This window comes from Urocitellus parryii, chromosome 1 (genome assembly GCF_045843805.1).
Source record: "Urocitellus parryii isolate mUroPar1 chromosome 1, mUroPar1.hap1, whole genome shotgun sequence".
Classification (NCBI taxonomy): domain Eukaryota; kingdom Metazoa; phylum Chordata; class Mammalia; order Rodentia; family Sciuridae; genus Urocitellus; species Urocitellus parryii.
The window spans coordinates 49,095,822-49,122,126 of NC_135531.1; the positions used below are offsets into that span (position 1 = coordinate 49,095,822).

The 26,305-nt window shown below is 33.6% G+C and overlaps 1 protein-coding gene and 1 pseudogene across 10 annotated transcripts in view; one reads left to right on the plus strand and one right to left on the minus strand.

The window, feature by feature from the left end:
* Kif2a (kinesin family member 2A) overlaps nucleotides 1-26,305 on the plus strand; it is a 62,449-nt gene that overhangs the window by 12,390 nt on the left and 23,754 nt on the right. For 2 of the 10 annotated variants that reach the window (XM_077800294.1, XM_077800292.1), the window contains exons 2-10: nucleotides 13,572-13,666; nucleotides 14,689-14,808; nucleotides 17,111-17,165; nucleotides 18,712-18,741; nucleotides 19,383-19,505; nucleotides 20,060-20,178; nucleotides 21,914-22,009; nucleotides 23,535-23,589; nucleotides 24,383-24,545. In XM_077800294.1, the coding sequence (XP_077656420.1) occupies nucleotides 13,572-13,666; nucleotides 14,689-14,808; nucleotides 17,111-17,165; nucleotides 18,712-18,741; nucleotides 19,383-19,505; nucleotides 20,060-20,178; nucleotides 21,914-22,009; nucleotides 23,535-23,589; nucleotides 24,383-24,545 (856 nt within the window). The remainder of the gene's footprint in view (nucleotides 1-13,571; nucleotides 13,667-14,688; nucleotides 14,809-17,110; nucleotides 17,166-18,711; nucleotides 18,742-19,382; nucleotides 19,506-20,059; nucleotides 20,179-21,913; nucleotides 22,010-23,534; nucleotides 23,590-24,382; nucleotides 24,546-26,305) is intronic. The other 8 variants (XM_026402538.2, XM_026402540.2, XM_077800313.1 and 5 more) reach the window with 6 other exon arrangements.
* On the minus strand, nucleotides 6,165-9,339 carry LOC113192411 (heme oxygenase 1 pseudogene; annotated as a pseudogene).

The window sequence follows — 26,305 nt, forward strand, 5'->3', positions numbered from 1 at the left end:
AATATGGATGAATGGACATAATATCTGGAATTTGCTTCAAAATAACTTAGTGGGAGTGGTGGTAAGAGTGGCAGTAGGTTTTAGTCATGTGTTGAAAATTAGTGAGGCTAAATGAGGGAGGATTATGATATTTTTAATTTTTTATGATAGTTTATATAAAGTAAAAACTGTTTTTAAAAAGGCTTTTGCAGACCTAATCTTTCTTTTGAGTTTTCGATCTGCCTTTTGGATGTTATCTTATGGATTTCCTGCCAGTACTGTAATCATTAAAAATGGAATCCATTGCCATTATCCATATTTCCATATTTCCTGTATTCCATTCATTGGTTAGAGGCACCATATACCTGACTTCTAGATAGAAACCCCATAGACATTTCAACTTTCCATATTCCTTAAAACAATATTTTGACTCACTCGGACTTAGTAGATGACCATCCTTGCTGTTTTTTCACCACTGTGAAATAGAGAAACCAGAAAAGAACTATAAGCCTATCATATCTACCCAACTACCATCATCTGTGCCTATATCTCTGCATTACTTATTTTACTATGGATACGCTCTGTTTCCCTTTTAGGCCCATTTCTTCTACTTGTGTGCTGAAACCTATCCTCATTTACCTGCTTGAAGTCACCATTATAATTGGTCTTCTGTGTTGCATAATCAGTTTTTTCCCCCTCTACTGAATCATCTCTGTCAACATATTGGAATGTTACTTCCCCCCTTTTTAAAAACTACCTCTTGACCCCACCTTCATTTTTGTTATTGCTGTTATTTTACTTGATTTGTTAGCAGGATTTGACAGTTAATTCACATTTTCTTCCTTCATAATTCACATTTTCTTCCTTCATAGCCATTCTTCACTTGGTTTCTAGGACTGCCTTCCTGGTTTTTCTTTTTCTCTGACAACTGCTGGATCTCTTTTGCTTGTATCTCAATAACTGCCTAACCTCTATAAATTAAAGCAGGACTTCTTCCTGCCCTCTTCTTGGTGATCATATCAACTTTCATTTTCTCAAATACCATCTACATCAGTGTTCCTGCAAACCTTTTTTTATAATTGCTCCACCCAAAGAGCTTTTTATGACATTCCCCCCCTCCCAATTATCCCCTCCCAGTGAAATTTTAATACTGTGGCCCTTTGGTGGGCCATATACCATTGTAATATCTAAGACCTCTGCCTCTGAAGAACATCCCATTTGGGGCATTATCACCCCTGTTGAGAATGTGTGATCTGTGTGTTGACAGCTGACAAACTTAAACTTGATATGTGCATATCCAAACTTGGATTTTAGCCTTTCTTTATACACTGAACTTCTATGATTCTACTCTCCTTTGTACCTTTTGCTCTAACAACACTGAATTTGATAGTCCCATTTTATTCTTTTACTAAAAACGCTTAAAGGAGTGGTTACCAATTATCCTAATACAAATTGGCCAGGCATTGAAATTAGAAATTATCTTTGCTCAAAGTTGTGGCATCATAGCTTCCATTGCTGGAGTGTAGCAGGAATTGTGATGACAAAGCACTGGAAGAAGTAATGAATTTACACTGACTGTAAAATCTCCTGTAAGATCTCTATCTATTGTTCTAGTGCATTTAAATATAATAGACTACAGTATGGACTTGTAGCTATGGAAAGTTCATAGAATAGCACAGCTGTTCCGTGTAGAATTCCCTCTTGAATAAATAAGAATTTAAGCCAGGGAGCAATTAGATAACATTGCTTAGTATATCCAGCAGAACATCTGTGAAAGACAGTTTTTCAAAACATTGGACCATAAATAGAGTCTTGTTTTAACACCACAACTGTAAAACTCTGCTATTTTGTCACCCATGGGAATTTAGTATGAAGAATATCCTTTTAATTAAAGTATATATGTATTGAGATTTAGTTAATAAACTTTATTTAGTTAATAAATTTCATGAAGTAGGTTTTTAGTGCTGTGTGTTTTTACTTTTTCATTATTTCAACTAGAGTCATAATCATTGCACCATTGTTTTAGAATTCATTTTTATTACTCCTTACAAGTGATTTTGGACAGTTTTTTGATCTTCTCCTACATAAGCCCCAAATGTGCAGAATAGTATTGTGAAACCATAGTGATTTTATATTTTTTAATGGTATCATAGCACCTTTATGATGTTTTCTTATTGCCTAATGCTAATTCAGAATGGAACTTTAAAAAAAAACTATAGTGTGGGCTCTTCTAAATAATAATTCTGTCCAAATTGTTAGGAGTACAGCATGGATCAGTTGTCAGAAACCCAAACAGATCTGAAATTTTCCTCTCACTCCAGAGGAACTGAGAAGTATTAAATTTTTATATCCCTTTTCAGAACACTGGACTAATGTACAAATATGAAAATTCAGTGTGTGTGTGTGGTATGAGTAAAGTTTGTTTCATTTTTAAGTTGTATTTTCTTCATGAAAACCTAAGTTGTACCATTCCCTCTTTCTTCCTCCTAGTTTTAAATTTTCATCTTTTGTGTTCAAAGCCTAAGATAGGAAATGCTAGAGCTTTTTAATTTAGTTATAAACAATAACATCGTAAGTGTGAGAAACCAAAACAGAAAGGTCTCTATGTTTGACAAAGTCCCATTCCCTAGGGATTTACTAAACAGCAATAGCACTGTTACCAGTGTCAGCTGAAGCGTTATTTATGTTCTCCAATGGCTCCTTGTTCCACCAAAACTGCTGAAGAGGTGTAATGCTTACATAGTTCTCATTAAGGATTCTTTTCATCACTGCTTAGATTAGATAGCAAAACTTGAATGTCAGTTTGAGAGTTTGGTTCTGCTAGATCTGCTACTTATTTCTGCTGTTTAAGATCTCTGACAAATCACCACATTCCTTCCTTTTCCTCTTTTGCTGATAAGTAGCATCTAGGAAAAAATTGATATTTGCTCTTTCATTTTTAAAATACTGCTCTTTGTAGCACTTTTACTACATTTAGTCTTTTTAAAAATACTATTTGACAATCTCTATTACCCCATTTTACAGTTATGATATTAGATTATTATATTGTAAGAAATGAAATGGGTTATTCTCATGTTTTTTAGATAGCATCCCTTTAGAATCATTTTAATAACTTGAAGAAATGAATTATATGTGCTTTAAAAGACTATCTTGAACAGAACTCTTCATATCAAAAAAGCCTCATTAACATAACATTTTGCTATGATTCTACTTGGAAAGAAGCACTTAAATTGGTGTTGGGGTGTGCAGTTGAGGTACCTGAGATTGAACTCGGGGCACTTGACCACTAAGCCACATCCCAGCCGTATTTTGTATTTTATTTAGAGACAAGGTCTCAATGAATTGCTTAGTGCCTCATTGTTGCTGAGGCTGGCTTTGAAGTCTCGATCCTCCTGCCTCAGCCTTCCTAGCCTCTGGGATTATAGGCGTGCACCACTGCACCTGGCAAGCATTTAAATTTATGACTTTGCAATCTGTACTGGCTCTTGGTTCTTATAACAGGTATATAATTAATTGAAATCAATATTTTATGCAGTAATTGTTTAAGAAAAATGAGAAGCCTACTAAGATAGTTTTTAATCAGTTAAATGATATAAAGTCACAAAAGTTTCGAGGTCAGTGTGTTCTATGATAATTTATCAGGATTGTGTTCTGGTAGAGACTGACTTGGAAGAAAATACTTCTTTCAGATATCTGTTTTCCAAATACTTTGAGTAGGCATATGTATTTTATTTACCCTCAGGCATGTGGTCTGATGTATGAATTATAAAATTTTACTGTGAATTTTTATAAAATAAGAAAATTTATCTCTTTGTTCTGAGAATAGATATTTATGGTTGTTTTTCTCTTTCCTTCTTGAGAGGTATATAAAGAAATGAGTAGGCTTTAGTGTATTTTTTAAAGTCTATATCAAAATCTTTTCAAATTATGCATTGGAATTGTGATTGAAATTGAGGGGTGTTATTAAAGATTTTAATCAAGACTAGATATACAAGAGGACCTTATTTAAATTTACAGGCACATAAGCTAGACTTTTATGTTCATTTTCATTACTTGACTATATGTACATGAATCATCAGTGACTTTTTTCCCAGAGTATGTGTAAATTTTTCAAGTTGTATTTTAAAATGTTAAATCATTGATTTTTTTTTTTCACATTTATTTAAAAGCTTTCATACTTTAAGCAAAACCATTGGAGTTTAACAATGTTATGGGGTTTGTGACTCATGATAAACAAGTTTGTAATTAAAGTTTTTGTTTTAGAACTCATTTAGTTTTGTTATGTATTACATATAGATTTTGAAATTTTTTATGAAGATCTTAATATTTTAAAAGTGTGAACAAAGAAAATTTTATAGAAGTATCTCAAGAGGAATATAAAAATGTTTACTTTTGGGAAAGACTTGTCACATGTATACTCAAGAATACCTCAACTTTCTGATTAGGGTAATTAGAAACAGAACAAAAAATTGAGTTTGTAATTCTAGGTATGTCAGAAACAGCTGCAGTCTTTTAAAAGCATCTTGAGTCTGAAAATAATTTTTTTCATATTTGCTGTAATTTTCTAACGTGGTAATCTTTTAATAAAACACATACATTTGTTAGATATTAAGTATTCTGGTTTTTAAATACTTGCACTGAAATTTTATTAGTATTCTTGGCTGGTTTATTTTGGCTCTTGTCTCCTACATTTGCAACCAAATTATACTTTATATGCTAGACAAGGTTTATGCCAGCCTAATTGGTTGCTGGCATTTCTTAGCCTCACAGCTGCTGTGAATTCAACTGTGAACTAGGAAACATATAATAGGATCCTGTTTTCAGAGACCAAAAGGCAATTGTCAATGTGTAATATTTGTTTATGACAGCTCAATACATATATTAACTCTTATGGGAAATTAAACAGCAATGATATCAATTTTAAGTAATTTTAAAGATTAGAAAGTCTTGAAATATGGAATCTATGTATTTGTTATTTTTGTTTACTGGGACAGAGGTGGCTTGAATTTGAGTATTTTCTTTCAGAACAGCAGTTTTTTTATTTTTAAAAAACTATTTGTCTTAATTGTTACTAACATATTTAAAAAGCTGAGTTCTGAAATTTTTTCTTTAATTTCACCATGACAAGAAGCTGAACCTTAAATAATAAAGATATTTTCAAAAAATGAGTGAAAACTAAAATAACTTTGAAGTAAAGTCTGTGATTTTAAAGTATTTTATTATATATTTATATTCTTTGATTTAGCAGATGATGTTTTTATAAATTATATGGACATTTAGCTGTGGGATGAAGCGTTGACCTTTTTTTTTTCCCCTTTAGGTTAAGTGGTTGAATTTAGAACTGATGATTTTTTTTCTTTCTGAGAATTATAGTAGTTTAATACATTTGAAAAGTCTTACTGTTTCTAAGCAGAAACCTGTGAGTTCCAGTTTTTAAACAATACACAGGCATGTCCCGTTGAGGTCAATAAACTGTTTTTAAAAATTGGAGTTTGTATGTAAAGATGCTGACAGGGTACCTGTTTGTCTTCATTTTTTTTCTTTTACGAATAATGTTAGAATTATTATTTTAGATTCTTGGGTTTAGAATTCTTAAGTTTTTAGTTGTATGGGTTTCTGATATATGCTTCAAGAATGGTTTATAGACTTTAAGAATGGTTTATAAACTTTAGGATATTTTAAGTATAAGAATTAAGGGGACTTTTTTAGATGGGAATTTTAGATTAGAAATAAAGTGCAGGGGTACCTTTAAACTTAAAGGTTGATGATAGGATTCTTAGAGTCTGGTTACATAGTGTGGCATTAGATAATAAGAAAATAGCATATCTTGGGAAAAATAATGCATCTTGGGAAAATCTGAAAAATGTAAATTAGTGATGCATTTTATTAATAATTCTGTACCCTTAATAATTGATAACTAAAGGTCACATCCTGGAAAAATGTAAATTGATGTTACATTTTTCTATATGCCTAATGATGGTTAAGGAAGTGTCACGTCTTGGCAAGGTTTGGAAATTGTATAATCAATGACGTATTCTGAATCCATAATGATGAGAAAAATTACAATAAAAGATGACCCAGAGAAAGCTGCATTAGAGCTCTCTCTGGAGATTGCTCCAATGGAACAACTCCTGTCTCATCCTTTTTGCCCATGCCACTCATCCTTCAGGACTTCCTGGACCCTGCTAGGGCAGGACTCTGGCACTTCCTCCCTTTCTGTGGGAGCCCAGGACGCCCTCACCTTGCACCTGGCTGCTGGCACGGTGGCGAAGGCCTGCTGTCTGTGAGGGGCGCTGGTCCTTGGGGTCCTGGGTCGGCAGCTCCTGCAACTCCTCAAACAGCTTAATGTTGAGCAGGAACGCAGTCTTGGCCTCTTTGATAACCCTCTGCCTGACCTCAGGGGTCATCTCCAGAGTGTTCATGAGTGAGCGGTAGAGCTGCTTGAACTTGGTGGTGCTGGCGACATTGGGGAAGGTGAAGAAGGCCAGGCCCTCTCCGGAGCTGGGCAGGTCCAGGGCCTTATCTGCGATCTTCTTGAGGACCTGGCCCCTGGACAGGTTGCCCAGATAGTGGGTGTAGGCATGGGCCACCAGCAGCTCCGGCTCCCTGCGCTCTACCTGCTGGAGCCGACCTGACCCACGTAGCTGCCTTGTAGGGGACGGCCTGCTGCCAGCATGGCCTGTACCAGAAGGCCATGTCCTGCTCCAGTGTGGCCCTGTGGTGCAGTTCCTTGGGGAAGTAGAGGGGGGCGAAGACGGGGTTGTCCTTGTTGCGCTGATCTGCTCCTCCAGGGCCACGTAGACGTGGTACAGGGACGCCATCACCAGTTTGGAGCCCTTTCTGGTCACCTGGCCCTTCTGGAAGTTCCTCATGAACTCAGCATTCTCTGCCTGGGTGTGCACCTCCTTGGTGGCCTCCTTCAAGGCCTTGCACAGATCCTGGGGCAAGCTGTTGCTCTGCTGGCACTCAGTGGCAGGGGCTGGCGCTCAATGGCAGGGGCTGGCAGCTGGCCCGGGTGGCTCTGGCATACGCAGAGGACCAGGCAGCGGTAGTCTGCCTTCATTTTAAGTGGGGGAAAAATTGGAGTGTATTAGACATCAACCCAAACTATCTAGCCAATTTCAGAAATGTTGCTGATACTGTCTGTCACCTACATATAAGTAAAATGCTGTTATGTTTGCTCAGCTAGCAAAAAATAAGATCAAATTAGATGTATATGCAGTAAAATCTTCCATTATATGATTTGCCTGTTTTCCCATTTCAGTGTTTCCTGCAACATTTAAAAAAAATATTTTGGGATTCATTCAGCTCTAGGCAAAACAAGGGGCTAAATAGGTATAAGAGATTGTGGAAATACATTTAGGATAAGCACACCATGTCAAAAAATAGTTTTCAGTGAGTATGATTAAAGCATTGTCTTAGTCTGTTGTCTGTTGCTATACCAGAATACCTAAGTTTGGGTAGCTTATACAGAAAAAAAGTTTATTTAGCTTATATTTCTATTTCTGGATTCTAAAAGGCCCAGATTGGACAACTTCTGGTGAGGGTCTTATGCTACTTCAGAATGCATGATGGAAAATCAAGGGCAAGTAGATGCAGGAAAGCTGAGGAAAACTGAAGTATTGCTTCATAGCTACCTACTATAGTGGTAACTCCTGAGAGTGAGAACTAACTCTCCAAAAGATTACTCTCCAAAAACCTATTTATGAGGATCCCACCTCCATGACCTGAGCACCTCCCATTAGGCCCCACTTCTGCATGCTCTGCTTTGAGGAATTAAGCCTCAACATGAGTTTCTTTGGGAACAAACCATATTCCCTTATAGCATTCAACCCTGGCCCCTCAAAATAATGGCCCTTCTCACATACAAACTATCACCATTCAGTTTCAGTGGTCCCAGAGTCACTTCTTTCAGCCCTGTATATGTAAAATCAAAACAAGTTATCTGTTTCCAAACAGAATGATGGAACAGTCATAGGGTAAAAATTCTCATTACAACAGGGAGATATAGGCAAGAAGAAAGGAATAACCTGCCCCAAGCAAGTCTAAAACCAGCAGGATAGACCTTAAAGATTGAAGCTTCACAATAATCTTTTACTCCATATGCTGTTTCCTGGACACACTGGAGCAGGGGTTGGGCCTCAGGGCCTCAGAAATCCTTATCTTCCTAGTTTTGCTGGGTTCAACCCACATGGCTTCTCTCAGATTGGAATTGTATACTGGTGCCTGCAGTTTTCCAGGTGTTGCATGCTGTTGGTTGCTCTACTGATCTGATGTCCTGGCAACTTTCCCATTCCCACAGCTCTAGGAGACTCTCTTTAGTAGCTCCTTCCCTGTGGGATGTCTCTAGCTGGATTCTCAGGCCTTTTGATACATCCTTTGAAATCTAGGTGAATGCTTCCATCATAGTGCTTGCATTCTGCATATCTATAGAATTATTATCATATAGATACCATCAAGGCTTGTGGCCTGTGTCCTCTAGAGTGGTGGCCCAAGTTGTACCTTGGGATACTTGAGCCATAGCTGGGATGCTGAGAGTAATGAGTCAGAAGCCCCTCTGAGAAATAAGCCTTGGCATATTTGTGCAATGAAATAGGCTGTAGCAGTGCAGAAGAGTTTACCATAAATACTACATATTCAATATAAATCTCAGAAAAATAGTGTTGAACACACACAAAAAAACAAGTCTTAAAGGATTGTTAATTTATATACTATTTAGATATAGTTTAACTGTTTTAGATAAGTGGTAACATTTAAATTAAAAAAAAAGCCAGAATATGATTATCTCAAATATTGGGAGAAAAAGAAGAGAGGGAGATTCAGTTAAGGAGAAGGAAATGTGAGGTTTTTCGCTGGGTGTTGTGGCATGCATCTATAGTTACAGTTAACTCAGGAGACGGAGGCAGGAGGATTGCTTTGAGTCCAAGGGTTCCAGGCTAGTTTGGGCAATATAGCAAGATCCCATCTAAAAAGACCAGAGAGGTGCAGGGAGCAACAACATAGAACTATTGTTTCTTAATCTGACTGGTGTTTTCTTAATCTGACTGGTGTTGGAAGCACAGATGTTTGCTGTCTTGTATTTTTTAATGTGGAAGTGTATATGATATATTTCATAATAAAGTAAATTAGAAAGTAAAGATAGAATATAGGAATTTGCTCAAATGGTCCAGAGAAAGGGATAGTATTGGGAAGACCACACAGGAAAATTGTCCTAGGTCCTAGGGAAAAATGTTTCCAATCCTGATTTATTCCGAGTTTTATATCTGTAGTAGTTTTACTAACACTGGAACATGACTGCTATTAACAGTTGAGACTTTGTATATCTCATCTTACCTCTAGTACTATCATTGTCCCAGTCATCCTGACTCCATACTTTTTGTATGCTTATATGTTGTCACTACATCATGATATTTTCCTTTAAAATATCTTTAAGTTTTTTTTTTTTACTATTTAATGTTTTGCTAGTAGATGCTAGCATTTGACTTTTGAAAAAACAAATTATACATTTTTTAATTACAATTAAAAAGATACTTGTATCTCAATTGAAACCATCTATAAAACAATTAAAAACCTTTGGTCATATTGACAAATGTTTATTTTAATTTTTTTTTAGTTATAATTGGATACAATACCTTTATTTTATTTTTATGTGGTGCTGAGGATCGAACCCAGGCCCTTGCACATGCCACAACCACAGTCCAAGAGAAACGTTTATAATGTTTATTTTTTAAAAAATATTTTTAGTTGTAGGTGGACACAATATCTTCATTTTATTTATTTATTTTCATGTGGTGCTGAGGATAGAACCCAGTGCCTCATATGTGTTAGGCTACAACCCATCCCAGTTGAGTTGTTTTTAAACATTTTTTTTTTTTTGGAGACATTTAGTAAAAATTAAAGCCCCTTGTTACATGAATAGTACAGATATTTCTAGTTTTCTGATCACCTGTCAAAAAGCAAAACTAGGATCAGGGTTGTGGCTCAGTGGCAGAGCACTTACTTGCCTAGCATGCGTGAGGCACTGGGTTTGATCCTCTACACAACATAAAAACAAATAAAGATATTAAGAAAAAAAATTCAAAACTTAAAAAAAAAAAAAAAAGAAAAGCAAGACTTAAGACTCCATTTGGCTCCAGCCATTTTATTCATTTCTTCTTACTGGAGTTTTGTATTTATTTGTTCTTATGGATAAGTAAACTGGATGAGGCAACATATTTTTACTTCTTCCCTGTGCAGCCTACAGAGTTGAGTCTTAGCTGATAGATCAGATTCTTTTTGACTCTTTTAACTTGTGGTTTAACACTTTATGGGTGTCTGCATTGACAGTTGAAATGGTGGAGGTTCTGATGTCAATGAAACTGTGAATGCTTAGGTGCTTTCTCCTTGGTTTTCTTTATCCTCTTGTTTTTAATCATTCTATGTTGTCTTTGGAGGTTAAAGTCTTTGAAATTGTGATCGATAGCCTTAACACATATTTTGCTCTAATAGTCTGCTTTTTTCCTCACAGTTTAATACACTAAATTATTTCTTCTTATGAAGGTTGGAATACTGTGGTAGATTCTCAACAGTGGGAAAGTTTATTATTGGACTTGCTTTTCAGAATGTGCACATTTTACTCCATTCTTAGTATTGTGGTAATTCTGTTGCCCATCTTCATACTTTTTTTCCTTCAACAACCACCACTCTAATCTCTCCATTTCCTGCTTTAGAGTAGTCTGGTATTCAAACACTTCTTTCTTGGGCTCAGGAACTTACTTTCTTTCTGTGATGAAACCATATTAAACCATATTAAACCCTTTCACTCTTCCTGGTACTTACGTTGCAATAATCTTGTTCCCACTAATGTTCTCCACTATTCGTATAGTGGAGATGGTGAATGTAGGGCTTGATACAGCAGTGGTAGCTCCTCCTAGATTATGATAGTGATGAGGTTTGCCCCAGCATGGCTTTTTAGGGATCTCTGGATCTGCTTTTAATTTCCACTACCAGTTAAGCTCATTTTCTTTCTTACTCATATCCTATTGCAACTGTGTAGGTGCACTGCTTGGACATCTCTCAAAGTTCTAAAGAACTTCTTTAGTTCCAGAGAGAATAAGTAACTGATAGCATGTACTTGTTGGTAGCTTTAGAATCCTTTATCTTTTGGGCTGAAGCCTGGGAAGCCTCTACCCAGCAACAGATCTTGGCATGCCAATTCAAGTCCAGTTCAGGTCTCATAGTGGGAAGTCTTTGCTGCAGGGCTCCCAAGATTTTGATGGATCTACATCTAGGTCTGAGGCTTTTTCTACTCAGTCCCGCTTTATATTACCTTTACTTTCATGGGTTTGAGATCTGCATCATGGGCTGAAAGTCTTCCATGACCAATTTTTTTCTTCCTCTTTTTGTATTCTTTGCTCAGTATCTCTTTCCCAGAGGATACAACTGACACATACCATTATTGGTTATTTACCCAATTTCTTTTCTCCAAATCAAATTGTAATAAGGATTTAAAAATTTTTCTTTTTAAGCTTCTTCCTTTTGATAGCTCCCACCGTTTTTATAGTTTATCGTTTCCCTCCACCCCTTGTACTGTCTACTTATTTCAGTAAGTGGCACTATTTACTCACTTGCTTTTCACTTTTAAGTTCTTCCTCAAGGTGGTGTTAAAAGGGAGACTTACTCTAGCAAGAGATGAATGAGGTCACAGCTTTTGAGGTGTCAGGTTATGTTGGGCTTTTCTATAGATCATTAAAAAGCCATTGGAAAAACTTCAGTTGTTTTACTCTGAGATGGGGAACTATTAGAAAGTTTTGAGCAAAGGAATAATATAATCTGAATAAATTTTTAGCCAGGAATGTTGGGTTGATGTGTGGAGAACAGGTTGAAGGACAGAATATTTGGAAACAGGTAGACTAGTTGGGAGAAATCATAGTAGTACAAGAAAAAGACATAGGTATCTTGCACCAAGAAATGGGATTTCCTGATCATATTAATAAACATTTTAAGATTAATAATCCTCAGCACTGAATATATAGAGGAATGGGTCTTACTGTTGAAATGTAAATGAAGGTGATTTGGAAATATTTAACTTAGTAAAGAAAGTTAAATTCCAATACATTCGTTTTATATAATGCTAGGCAGATGTTCATATTAATAGGTCTCGGTGTGTGTGTGTATATACATACACACATACACTATATATATAGTGTTATGTGTGTGTGAGTACACACCCACATATATATAATCATGAAAAGATAACCACTAAATTTTAGTTAAAAAGAAAAGCAGCACTAGTGACTAAATTGTGGTTACATCCTTAATATTTGAATTGTTACAAGATTATTTATTCTAGATTTTTATATGAACCCATATAGAAAAAGGTAGTGGTTGACAGAAATTTCATTCATTATACTTAGTCAGATTTTTATGATGCCAACATTATCTTGAAAGATTGTTTAATACATCGTTAATATGATAAAATTATTTCTTATCTGTTTTGTTTTAGATATTTAAAGAGATATAAATTATTTTAAGGTAAATTCTAGAGGCCCTAAGGGTTTCCATTAGAAAATACATGAGAAAATTCCATATGATTAGCATTTTATTAGGTAATATAGATGATACAGAAATATAGCAGTTTCTTTTCTTAACTAATAATCAAGTGGGATGGGTAAAATGAAATAATACATATATATGTGTGTATAAATGTGCATACATACATGAGAAACTTATTGATCTGAATCTAGGAATTTGTCTTAAGGAGATAATTGACAAATGTGCCACAACAGATATATTGTCATATTCATAGCAGTGTCTGTAATAGTAAAAAATTGCCTATAACCCAAGTGACTATCAGTGCATATTAAATAAATTGTGATAAATAGAATATTGTGTTATAATTTAAGATAATTATTTAGCTGTATAGTTATTAATAGGTAAGATGTACACAATCTGTTAAGTTGGGGGAAAACAAGTTGAGTGCATTTATAATATCCTGTTTCTATATATGGAAAGGCTGGCCTAGGCAAAGTAAGGAGGAGGGTAGATTTGGAGAGGCAACGAATAGAAGCTATTTCCCAGCTTTTTTTTGACTCAGATTCTCTTTCTATATTTAAAAATAATTACAGTGAAATTTCTTATACAGTGTTGGGATAATATATGATGTGTTTTTTTAAGAAAACGTATCTTTATTAGTATAGTATTAAAAGTTGGTGCATTCTGTGTCCAAGTTACTTTTGACACATAGTAAGGAAACTTTCTAATGATTAAAACTGTTTAACAGAATGAAATTCTAAGCATTCAGTATCACTATATAACTATTTAGCAGGTATACTGAAAATAAAGGTTTGTTCTCATTTAGTCTTGCTAGTTCCTGGATTTAGCAAGTAACAGATTGATTTTATGACCTTGTAGACAAAGCTTATCCCTAATCCTGAGAGTTTATGAAACTCCTTTATAAGAAAGATAGCATCCTGTGTGTGGTTGTGTGTGTGTGGTTGTGTGTGTGTGTGTGTGTGTGTGTGTGTGTATGTAAAATTGCACATTATAATTTGACAACATTTAGGAATGCCATCATTCATTGCTTTAAAAATGTATGTTTTATTCCTACTTAGGCCGAATACACCAAGCAATGGTAACATCTTTAAATGAAGATAATGAAAGTGTAACCGTTGAATGGATAGAAAATGGTGACACAAAAGGCAAAGAGGTATGATCACTGGGTTAAATTTTATTTCTTGTCCTGCTGTCAAGATTCTTAATGTAGGGCTGGGGTGGCAGAGAGCTTGCTTTGCATGTATGAGGCAGTGAGTTTGATCCTTAGCACTGCATTAAAAAAAATAAATAAACAAAATAAAGGCATGCTGTCCATCTACAATTACCAAAAAGAAAGATTTTTAATATAGCAAGACATTGTAGCACATGCCTATAATCCCCAAAACTCTGGAAGCTGAGGCAGGAGGAGGATCATAAGGACTGGGATGTATGTAGCTCAGTGGCAAACTGCCACTGGGTTCAACTCCCAATACCACACACACACACACACACACACAAAATTCTGAGTATGAAAACAGAAAAGTATATTATTTTTATATGATACATGTATTTTTATCATTTCTTAAAAACTTTGGCATGATTAAAATTTTTCACTCAAAGAAAACTTAGGCTTTCCTTACATATCTTATTATGATTACACATGTCCTGTTAATTATTAGATGGAAGTGTATTATTTTAACCCAGCTCACAACATTTGAAAGTTGCTAGAAGCTAATTATGTGGTTCTGTTTGTCACTGTGCTACTAGCAATTCATATAATCAAGAGCATATATGCAGCAGGTGTGGTGGTGCACACCTGTAATCCCGGACACTTGAGAGGCTGAGGCAGGAGAATTACAAGTTGGAGGCCAGCCTTAGCAACTTAGTGAGACCTTATCTCAAAAATAGTAAGGGCTGGGGATGTGGCAAGTATAAGATCATATGCATGATGGTGTTAAAAAATTACACATAACCTAAGTGGCCATCAGTACATATTAAATAAATTATGAAAATATAATAGAATATTTAAATAAAAATAGAGTATGCTTTTGAGATTTTTAAAAACAATTTTGTTTGCAAGGTACTGCTGCTCATTAGGTTGAAATCATTTATTTACTGTGTATAAATTCATTTGAAAAAGAAAAGGTTAATTGTCAAAATACTTTCTCAAAATGTACATGTGTGTGTTTTAAACAGATTGATCTGGAGAGCATCTTTTCACTTAACCCTGACCTTGTACCTGATGAAGAAATTGAACCCAGTCCAGAAATACCTCCACCTTCAACATCTTCAGCCAAAGTAAACAAAATTGTGAAGGTTAGTGATGAAAATTTATAACAGGGAATATATGTATATTTGCGTGTCTTCAGGCTTAAAATTGGAAGGCTGTGTATATTTTAAAAGTATTGATTGACTTTTTTTAAAAAAAGTTCTTTCCATCATCCACATTGATGGAAAACACACACTTTCATGGACTGAGTTTGTCTAATTTGAAATTATGATAATCATTAGATAAGATCAAAGGAATTCCTTGCCTAATTAGGATTTTTTCTGAGACTTATAGCTTCAGAAAACATCGAAGTTAGAACCATTTGTAAATAAAAATAACTTTATTATGAATAATGAATACCTGCCCTAATAGTCTTATGAAGTTATAATTCTGCTATTTATGTTTATTAAAGAAAGATGAGAAATGATAGGAACTGTTTAAACTACTTGTGTATCATGTATGAAGATAAACTTTAAAACCATGGTATATTCTTCCTAGCAGTTTATCTTTTTATAAAAGCTAAAAGTACATTACTTTTAGTATTTCAAAAAATAATTCTTCTTCCATTCTCTCAACCCATTACCTTTAACACTTGGTATGAAAATTCAACATCTTAAAAATCACTTAGTCCTGTAAATGTTACTGAATCTGCAATTCTTTGCACTTAATTTTTAAAAAGCATTCATTGACACTTCCCCCTCCCCCCATATTGTGCAGGTACTGTGCTGGACAGAATACAAAGATGAATGTGACGTGGCTTTCAGCTTATAGGAACTCAATATTTTAGAGGGAGGATATACATAAATATCTAAATATATTATGATAGAGACAATAATGGAAACAAAGCATTCTGTTTTGTAAACTCCGCATATAAACATGTCATATTTTTCAGTTCATGTAACTTAAGCATATTGAAAGTTACTGTTTAGAGGTCAGTAGTTTTCACTTGTAAGTGGACTGTTTTTCATATTCAGCTTCAAAATCTTGGAGGATCTTCAGGTTTATCTTTCTTGCTGTATCATTAGGAACCTTTGTTTACCATTAGAGTCATCTGGATTTTTTTTTTTTTTTGGTGGTGCTGGGAATTTGAACTCAGGGCCTTGTGCATACAAGGCAAGCACTCTGCCAACTTAGTTCTATCCCCAACCCCTCACCTGGATAATTGTTAAAGATACTGTCTGGGCCTCACTCCCAGAGATTCAGTGTTATTTAAAAGGAGGTCTTAACTAGCATTATTGCCCCTCAGATAGTATCCATGTCATCTGAATATGCAGCCAGGACTGAGTATAGCTGTATTATTTGATACTTTTGAAATGAATTAAATGAGGTCTGTAGTAAATAAATAATAGAATCAAAAGTTTGTTGCCCTAATCTATGCAGTATCCAAGTCTTCAAATCTCCTAAGAAAACCTTTTTATGGTAAACAACAAAACATATTTCATAGTATTTCAGTATTTAATTTTAACAAAGGGCGCTAAGCTGTCTAGAACTAGTATTTTATTAATTATCCTGATAACCAAAATTAAACTTACTGATTCCCAAATCCAAAATGCTCAGATATCTGAGACTTTATGAGAAACAACATGATGTTACAAGTGGAAAATTTTATTCCTGACCTTGTGTGGTGAGTCACAGTCAACATGCAGTTGCACCAAAAACACAGTATAAACTAACATCTATGTCTATTGTATAAACAGTGTATATGAAATACACATGAATTTGGTGTTTAGAATTGGTCACCAAGGTATCTCTTTATGTATAAGTAGATATTCCAAAACATGAAGAAATCTGAAACACTTCTGTCTCAATTATTTAGGAGGGTTGGGGCTGTAGTTCAGTGGTAGAGTGCTTGCCTTGCATGCATGAGGCACTGGGTTTGATCCTCAGCACCACATAAATAAATAAAATAAAGGTATTGTGTCCATCTACAACTAAAAAAATAAAAAGTATTTAGGAAAAGAGAGACTCAATCTCCATGAAGTTTTGGCAGAATAACATTATAACAATGTTACTTAACCTCTCTTTACTTCAGTTTCCCTGTCTGTAAAATGGGAAGAACAATAATAGTGACTTCATAGGGTTGTATAAAATAAATGAATTAATACATATATAAAGTCCTAAGAGCAATGCCTTGGTCATGTTAATTCCCTAATAATTTGGGGGTGATGGTGGAGGGGAATATTCTGTACGAAAGAACTTGAATATTGATAATCATAGGAATTCATTTTAGTTTTTCTCCATTTAGTTTAACATTACTGTTTGTATACTTTGATCCATTCAAGAAGCTGAGATCATGATCTGGAAGTGAAGAGAAAAAAATACAATGAACATCTTTTTTTTCCCCTATAGAATCGAAGAACTGTGGCATCTATTAAGAATGACCCTCCTCCAAGAGATAATAGAGGTAAAGTAAAACTTTGTCTCTTAATCTTACCCATTGACCATTCAGTAAGGATTTGACAAGGTAAATAAAAAATAAATATTACCTTGATATTGTTTACTTAAAGTTTATATCCTCCTGCTTCTCCCCTGCCTTCTGTTTTCTTGGTGCTGGGATCGAATCCAGGGTCTCACATATACTAGGCAAACACTCTACCACAGAGCTCTATTCTCAGGCCATATGTGTCTTAATTTTAAAAATTTTTTAATTTTTCCTGATTTTCTTACATAATAATGTCAATAATATTTTTAAAAAAGATTTAAAACATGTAATGAATATAAACCCCATGAAATGTGTAATTTTTTTAGTCAGCTCAGTAAATTTGAAATTTTTTTTTAATTTTTTTTTTTTAAAGATAGAGAAAGAGAGAGAGAGAAGAGAATTTTATTTTTAATATTTATTTTTTAGTTCTCGGCGGACACAACATCTTTGTTGGTATGTGGTGCTGGGGACCGAACCCGGGCCGCACGCACTCCAGGCGAGCGTGCTACCAATTGAGCCACATCCCCAGCCCAAATTTGAAAATTTGGGCTGGTAGAGTGCTTGCTTAGCATGTGGGAGGCACTGGTTTGATTCTCAGCACTGCACATGAATAAATAAATAAAAAGTCCATCAACGACTTAAAAACATTTAAAAATAGTAATAATTTTGCAAATTTGAGGAGAGCATTATGAGAAAGAAGGAATGGGGAAGGAAGGAGTCAGCTGATTGTGATGATTGAAATGTTTACCTTAGGGGCTGGGGATGTGGCTCAAGCCTGGCATGCGTGCGGCCCAGGTTCGATCCTCAGCACCACATACAAACAAGGATGTTGTGTCCGCCGAAAACTGGGAAATAAATATTAAAAAATTCTCTCTCTCTCTCTCTCTCTCTCTCTAAAAAAAAAAAAAAGTTTACCTTAGGGCTGGGGCTGTAGCTCAGTGGCAGAGCACATGCCTAGCACCTGTGAGGCACTGGGTTCGATCCTTAGCACCACATAAAAAATAAATTTTAATCTATTTTTAAATAAATTAAATAATAAATGAAAATTTAAAAATAAAGACATGCTGTCCATCTAAAACTACAAAAAAAGTTAAAAAAAAAAAAAAAGGTTTGTTAATTTCCTTGCCAGGAAGCTTCCAAAAAGTATGATGGGAGTTAGCAGAAGAAAAATCTGAACAGGCATAAATTGTAGTTAAATTCCAGTCTTTCATATGCTTTCAGCCAGGAAATGTAAAGAATAATTAATTTCTTTTCTACTGTTCAGCAGTTTAAATTTAGTATTTCTGATTGTCCCTGTATATGGGACAGGATGGGCCAGAGTTATCAGAAGAGAGGTAGGAGGGGAAAGTCATTCTTTTAAACATTGTCCTTTGAGTCTTGTGAAAGTTTATATTTCTTTTTTTGGTAATACTGTACTTTATTAATTTATCAGTATTGTAGGTGTTAGGTTGCCTTTTTAAAAATATATATATTTTTTAGTTGTAACTGAACAAAATATCTCTATTTTATTTATTTATGTGATGCTGAGGATCCAACTCAGGGCCTCTCAACGTGGGAGGCAAGTATTCTACCGCTGAGCCAAAACCCCAGCCTTATATTTCTTTGTAGTGTGCTATTATATTTAATTTCATGTTTCTTTTTCCAATTTAATAACATCTAGAGTGGGGGAAATTCTCTTTAAGATTTATGTATTTAAGGAACAAAGAATGGGATTTGTAATACAAAGAGGTCTGGAAGGACTTAAGTTTTGCTTTCTTTGTATCTAAATAAGATCAATTTTTCAAAACAAAGCTTTTAAAATTTATATTTTGTACACATATTTAAGAGAAGTTCCTTTGTGGTCTGAAATCTTGACATGGAGGGGTTCTCACATAATTTTAAAACTATTATTAAAAAATCAAATTTGCCTTTATTTTTTATGCAGATTTTACAGATTGAGTTTTATAACTAAAACTACATTGGTGGAAGCTACTCTGCACATATTAATTTGAATCTTTTTTAAAGCAGTGTCAGTTTATTGAACATAATTCATTATTTTATATTGCTTATACAGAAATAGAAAACTTCAGTAATTTGCTAAATGCAACATTTAAGAATCAGAAATTTTTTGTTTGTTTTTGGTTTTATTTGTGTCTCTGTTTTACCAAAGTTAGCTTTTACTGATTTTTGATCTGAATTTAAAATTTCTTTGACTTACAGTGGTTGGTTCTGCACGTGCACGGCCTAGTCAGCTTCCTGAACAGTCTTCCTCTGCACAACAGAATGGTAGTATTTCAGATATATCTCCAGTTCAAGCTGCAAAAAAGGAATTTGGACCTCCTTGTATGTAAATCAGTATCAAGGATTCAGTCATTTTTGGCATACATGTTTTCTCTCTTGGTCATTCTTATAAGTTCCCAAATGGTAAAGTCTACCTCTAAGTTTTATTGCAGATTTCATTTTACTACTCTAGAATATTTTTTATTTTTGCCACTTTAAGTCTGTTAATGGCATTTTTAAATGTATATTTTAGAGAAAAAATTTTGTGTGACATAAATTTCTTCAGTTACTTTGAATTTAAAATTCTGGTCAAATAATAATTTGTCAAGGCATTATAGGAAAAAGTCTTAGGCTTCTTAGTACTTTCATTTTGAAAGATCTGTGATTTTTAAACCAAGAGATGACATGTATCAATATGTTTGAGTCATTTTTCTTGACTCTGTTTTGTATATTGTCCTGTTCCTAGCTTTGTTAAAGCAGCTCATAAGTAAAGTTCACATAGGTGTAATTGGCATTGCATGCCTTGTCATATGTATTTATTTTTTTGTATATGTGATGAAATTATTCATAATTTTCTGTAAGTACAGTATTCTAAAAAGAAAACTATATTTCTGCAGCTCATCTTTTTCTTTCAGCACGTAGAAAATCTAATTGTGTGAAAGAAGTGGAAAAACTACAAGAAAAACGAGAAAAAAGGAGATTGCAACAGCAAGAACTCAGAGAAAAAAGAGCTCAGGTTTGTAACAGAAATATATTTTGTTTCCAACCAAAGATTAAACTATATCAGTGAATGTGATTAACTTGTGAAAAGTAATAGAGCTATTCATTTTAAGTATTTAGAAAATTCCTTAAATTGATATTGAGGAATGAAATAAGCTTTTGTGATAACAAATTGCCATAGCAGGTTTTTATTGCATGTACTTTTTACATGGTTTAGTGAGTATGTGTTGGCTTCAAAGTTTGTTCTTTTTCAATAATACGCTATTATGTTACAGAATTCTAATGTGTATGTTATGTTTATGACTAATGGTCTTTTAATTTTAAAAAGATCTAAAACTACATTTGGAAAAACAACCCAGGAAGGTACATGATTGTACTATAAATTTCATTATTGGTTTTCCATGATTAAGTTCTATGTGGCATAGTGAAATGGGGTAAATTTTGTGTTTCAGTTTATACTAAATATTAAGAATGAATCTCTACCTTGTGTTCTTTTCTTCCTTCAAATGATAGTAAAACTTTTTAATAGCAATGGTCTTTTATCCCTTTATAAGGTCTTTGTGTTAGAAATTTTGTTTTTAAACCTATTAACTCCTCTGTTATGCTTTTTTTTATATCTATTATAGTCTAAGAACTTGTTTCCTATAGTAAAACATCAAGTTGTTTATTTAGTAGTATTTTCAAATGGTATTAGGTTGCCAATTCATGTGAAATTGTGGACCCAGTGTAATATTCAACCTGAATAAATCAGCTTACACCTGAAAGTTACCTGAGAATGTCTAGTTGGATTTTGAAATAAATAATACACAAAACAGATATTTACTGATACTTAGCATAGATGCCACCAAGTGTTTTCTGTGTATACTTCATAATACTTAAACATATATCTCTCTGTTTGCTTTATTTTTAACATCACATTCTGTTTTTGAGTTCATATAGTTGGTATTATTTCCTGTCAGGTCAAATGAAAGTGAGTTTCAATAATAGTTCTGAAGTTTACATTCAAAGCAATCCTGAATATGATGTATGAAAAAAATCTGACTTAGAATATTCAGTCATTTATTTCATGGTTTGGCCTGCTATTTGTAACAATCTGAAGTTTTGCAATTTTGAAGCAAATAGGTAAACTGCAATTAGCATTTGATGATTTAAAGTTAAAACATTTTTTAAAAAATTATCTTGGCTTTTGATTCTTTTTTAAGTTCTATGTCCTATTACTTTTTAGCTGTTTTATAATATGTTAGAGTTTTTTAAAAATTACTTTTAGAGAGTCAATAAATATAGGACATGAATCTAAATGAATTCACATTCCACTTTGCTGAAACACTAGATGAATCACACAGAAGAATTTGAATTGCTTAGAAGAAGAATTTGAATTTAAGAATGAATTTTTCTAATATTTCAACTTTAGAGTTTTGTCATTGTTTTTAATGAGTGCTATTTCTCTTCTCCAATTTCTAGGATTAAGTATATAACAGATGATTTTTGGTATATAGTTAAAGGTGGTTTTAAGAATGATTCTTTGGAGTTAAAAGGATACATGTTTACTAATGGAATTGTATTTGCTATCAAAGTGATCTGAACATAATAAACATGAACTCTGCACTATCATAGACCACATTTTCAGTTCAGGTTGGGTCTTAGTTATGACAAATGATACTTAATTGAATTTTCAAACCATGTAATATAAATGTAACAAATATAGCATTATTATAATTATAATAAATGGCAAATGCTTTGTCTTCTAATAGGATGTTGATGCTACAAATCCAAATTATGAAATTATGTGTATGATCAGAGACTTTAGAGGAAGTTTGGATTATAGACCACTAACAACAGCAGATCCTGTAAGATTCTTTGTTTTATTAAACTATTGCTGAGGGAGTGTTTAATGCTATCAATGAAAAAACGTGTATTGATACCTACTAAATTCCTATTGTATTTAGCTAAATGTTTTTTCCTTTTGGGGGCTCATTTCCCGTATTTTAAGAGGAAAATCAAGAAATCATCTACTTTTCTGTACATCTTCCATAATTTTAAATACTAGAGGTGCTGCCCATAGAGATGACCCTTTTCAAAGAAAAGCATGCCTTTGGAAGGGCAGAACAATAGCTAAGATAATGACATAAGAACCAGTTTCCTTCTAATCATCTCTCGTAATTTGGTTTCAGTTATAAGCTTATTGTGTCTTTGACTTGGACTGTAGATTTCACTACATTTCCATTTTATTATTATTTAATTTTTTATTCGAAAATAAATATTATTCTGGCTTTTAACAGTAAATGATGTTTGTTGAGGAGCTACAGTGGACCAAAACTCCAGTGCTGAAAATTTTTCTGTAGTCTTACTGCTTGTTTCCTGTTGAGGAGTGAGAATTTGTTGCACAGAAAATAATTTTATGTGTAATGTGAAAAATAATCCATCTGACCTAGCATATATAGAATGTGTTAGGCTTATGTATTATATAGGATTTCATAAAATTGTCACAACATTTGTATCCCATATATTTCAGTCCTTGCTAGTCCTCCATGTCTTTTACCTCCTGCATCTTGAGCTCACGTTTCACAACAAATTGACCAACTTTCTGAAATGGGCTGATGATAGTAAATGTTACTGGCTTTCAATCCCTGCTTCATCTTATGAGAACATAAGTTTTATGAAAATAAAATTTGTGCAAAATAGTTGTCATATTTATGAAATTGTTCAAATTTTGCTTGGTATTCTTTTGAGAATCCATTTTTTTTCTATAGTGATCTTTGCAAACAACTTTCCTTATCATCCTAGAAATATGCTAGTTGATAGAATAAAATTTTTACTTTAGTTGTATACAATTTATCTTGAAGTGAATAAGGCACCTTCTTGACATAAACTTAACGCTAAGAACATTAGAACCCTCTACAAAATTTTTTACATAGGGCTGGGGTTGTAGCTCACTTGTCTTGCACATGTGAGGCCCTAGGTTCAATTCTCAGTACCACATAAAAATAAATATATAAAATAAAGGTATTCATGTACAACTAAAAAAAACTTATTAAAAAAATAAAAAATGAAAGGTCAAGGAATGTAACTTAGGGTAGAGTATCCCTGGGTTCAATCCCCAGTACCCCCCCTCAAATATTTAAAAAAAAAAATTTTTTTAACTTATAGTAATGGTTTACCAAAAAGAAAATGAGCAAGTTTCCATTACACTCAGAACTTTAGAAATAATTGTGCCTGACAAGTATTAAAATTTAAATTTAAGCAAAGCTAATTTGTTTTTTGAACCTACTTATGCTGCTTACATATTTATAAAACTGATGGAGAAAATTACATTGACTTTCTGGCATTTTATATACCACTGATAATCACTTAAATAAGACTTTTTATTCCTAGATTGATGAACATAGAATATGTGTTTGTGTAAGAAAACGACCACTCAATAAAAAAGGTATGGTGCTTAATGAACCCTATAAAGTTGAATTTGTCTTATTTGCAATGTATCTTAATAATAGTACAAATCAAATTGGTTTGAAAAAGTTCAATGTAAATAATTTCATTTGTATGTTAACTATTATGCAGATTTCTATGACTACACCTGTTGGTCTGTCACTTCTATAAATCATTGCCAGCTGGGCCAGGCATGGTGGTGATGGTGCACACTTAAAATCTATGTGAAACAGGAGGCTAAGACAGTAGGATCACAAGTTCAAGACCAGTGTCAGCAATTTAGTGAGGCCCTAAGCAACTTAATAAAACCCTGTCTCAAAAATAAAATAATAAAGAAAACCTGAGGATTGAGCCTCTGGGTTCAATCCCAGATACTGTCCCCCGTGTTCCCCCCCAAAAAGCCATTTCTGATTCTTGGTTTATAGAAATCTTGTTTTAAACTGTTGTTGAAATAGTCTTGACTTATTTGAGTTACTGAATTTTTTAAGGGGGTATTTTCTTAATTTTTACAATTTTTACTACTTTTATCTAAATTCTTACTACTTAAGCTGGTTGAGGAAGTTTGAGTCAGGAGGATCACAAGTTTGAGGTCAAGCCTGGGGAACATAGTGAGACTCTGTCTGAAATACAATAAAAAGGGTTGGGAATATAACTCAGTGGTAGACTACCCCTGTATTCAATCTCCCCAGTGCTACCCCTCTCCCACCCCCACCCCCCAAAAATCTTGCTACTTAGGTACCTTAATTTAAATGCTATGAGAATTAATGGGCAATGATTTTCACTTATTTTTTTAGAAACTCAAATGAAAGATCTTGATGTAATCACAATCCCCAGTAAAGATGTTGTGATGGTACATGAACCTAAACAAAAAGTAGATTTAACAAGGTACCTAGAAAACCAAACATTTCGTTTTGATTATGCCTTTGATGACTCAGCTCCTAATGAAATGGTTTACAGGTAGGTGAATTTGTTTTAAATCAGAATCTTGTTCCTATACTGTGCGTGTGTTCACCACTTCCCTGAAACTTAAATTGCATTTGATGTAGCTCTATAGAGCTGTAATGTGCTTTTTCATTCTGAGTGTAAATAAAGACAATGTAAAAAACTCTGTAATATTGGGGTTGGGGTTGTGGCTCAGTGGTAGAGTGCTCACTTAGCATGCTCGAGGCACTGAGTTCAATCTTCAGCACCATATAAATGTAAAATAAAGATGTTGTGTCCACTTAAAACTAAACAATAAATATTAAAAAAATTCCCCCAAATTCTGAGAGTACTAATGCTTGTTCTCTTTAATGCTTCCCCCAAATATACTTTTCTTTGCCAATTGCTTATTACACACCTCCCCCACCCCACCCCCAACCCCATACATGGAGAAGAAATTTCTGGAAAGCATTGTTATAACCTTTAAGTAATGGAATGTAGTATGAAGAGAACTTTACATTTTAATCCCTGCACTAGGAATAAATTTGAAATACCTGTTGTTATACATTAATCATCATTTGTTTAAAAGTATTTAGCATTTACTGCCACTTAAGTTAAAAACATTCTATATCTACTATTTAACGTTTGCTTAATATTTTCATCTTTAAGCTTGTGGGTAGTTTTTTTGGGGTATATGGTTTTAATATGTGTTTATTATGTTTATGTATTCAGCTTATAGACAATTCAAAGTTATATACATGAATATCCCACATTCTTGTCAAATGTAGATCGTTTTCAGTTTGCAAAGTTTCATTTCTAGAAACTAACATTAGTTTTAGCAGCATTGTTATTTTATTCTATGTAAAACTGCTTTGCAGTTGCTTGAATGTACCATGTTTTTTTTCCCCTTTATTTTATACAGATGCTTAGAAAGCAGAAGAATTAACAAGAGTCTTAAGAATTGAAAGTATTACTACATATGAAATATAGTTAAGACCAACTTCATTGATCTTAAGCCAGTAAACTGGGAGTTCATTTGTAAAATGAACAAAATTAAAGAACATATTAATGCTAGATATATTGGGAAGAATATATTTAAATAGAGAATTGTAATAGCAATTTTTTTTTTAGCTTTCTGCAAATACAATTGTATCCTCATTTACTTTCCTACCCCTGCCTCATAAAATTTAAGCCTGTTGGACTTTTAAAAATTTATTTATTTATTTTGTAGATAGACACATACCTTTATTTTTATTTTTATGTGATGCTGCAGATCAAACCTGGTGCCTCTCATGTGCTAAGCAAGTGCTCTACCACTGAGCCACAACCCCAACCCAAGCAGTTTGACTTTTATAATAGTTTTTAAGTAATTATTATAAACATGTTTCTGTATATGATAGATTTAATAAACAGTTTGTATTTCACATTGCATTTTACGCTTCTTGACATTACCAGTATTTATCCTCTCTCTTTCATATTTTTATGGATTGAGAAATTATATATATACATACATATTTTATAAATACACACACACACACACACACACACACATAATTTTTTAAAAATTTTGATCTGATCACTCTTCAGGTTTATTTCTAGTTCTTTTTGACCAAAGGTTTTTCCTTTTCTTTTTGTTTTGTACCTTTTCCAATTTGGCCTTGAAAATTTTAAGCAGAGCTATCCAAAGTGTTCCATTTGTAGGTTTATTTTCTAACATACATTTTATGTTCAGTGAGGAATTATTTATCCTTCACCGTTATATTGTTTTATTTTATATTTATGTTATTTAATTTTTG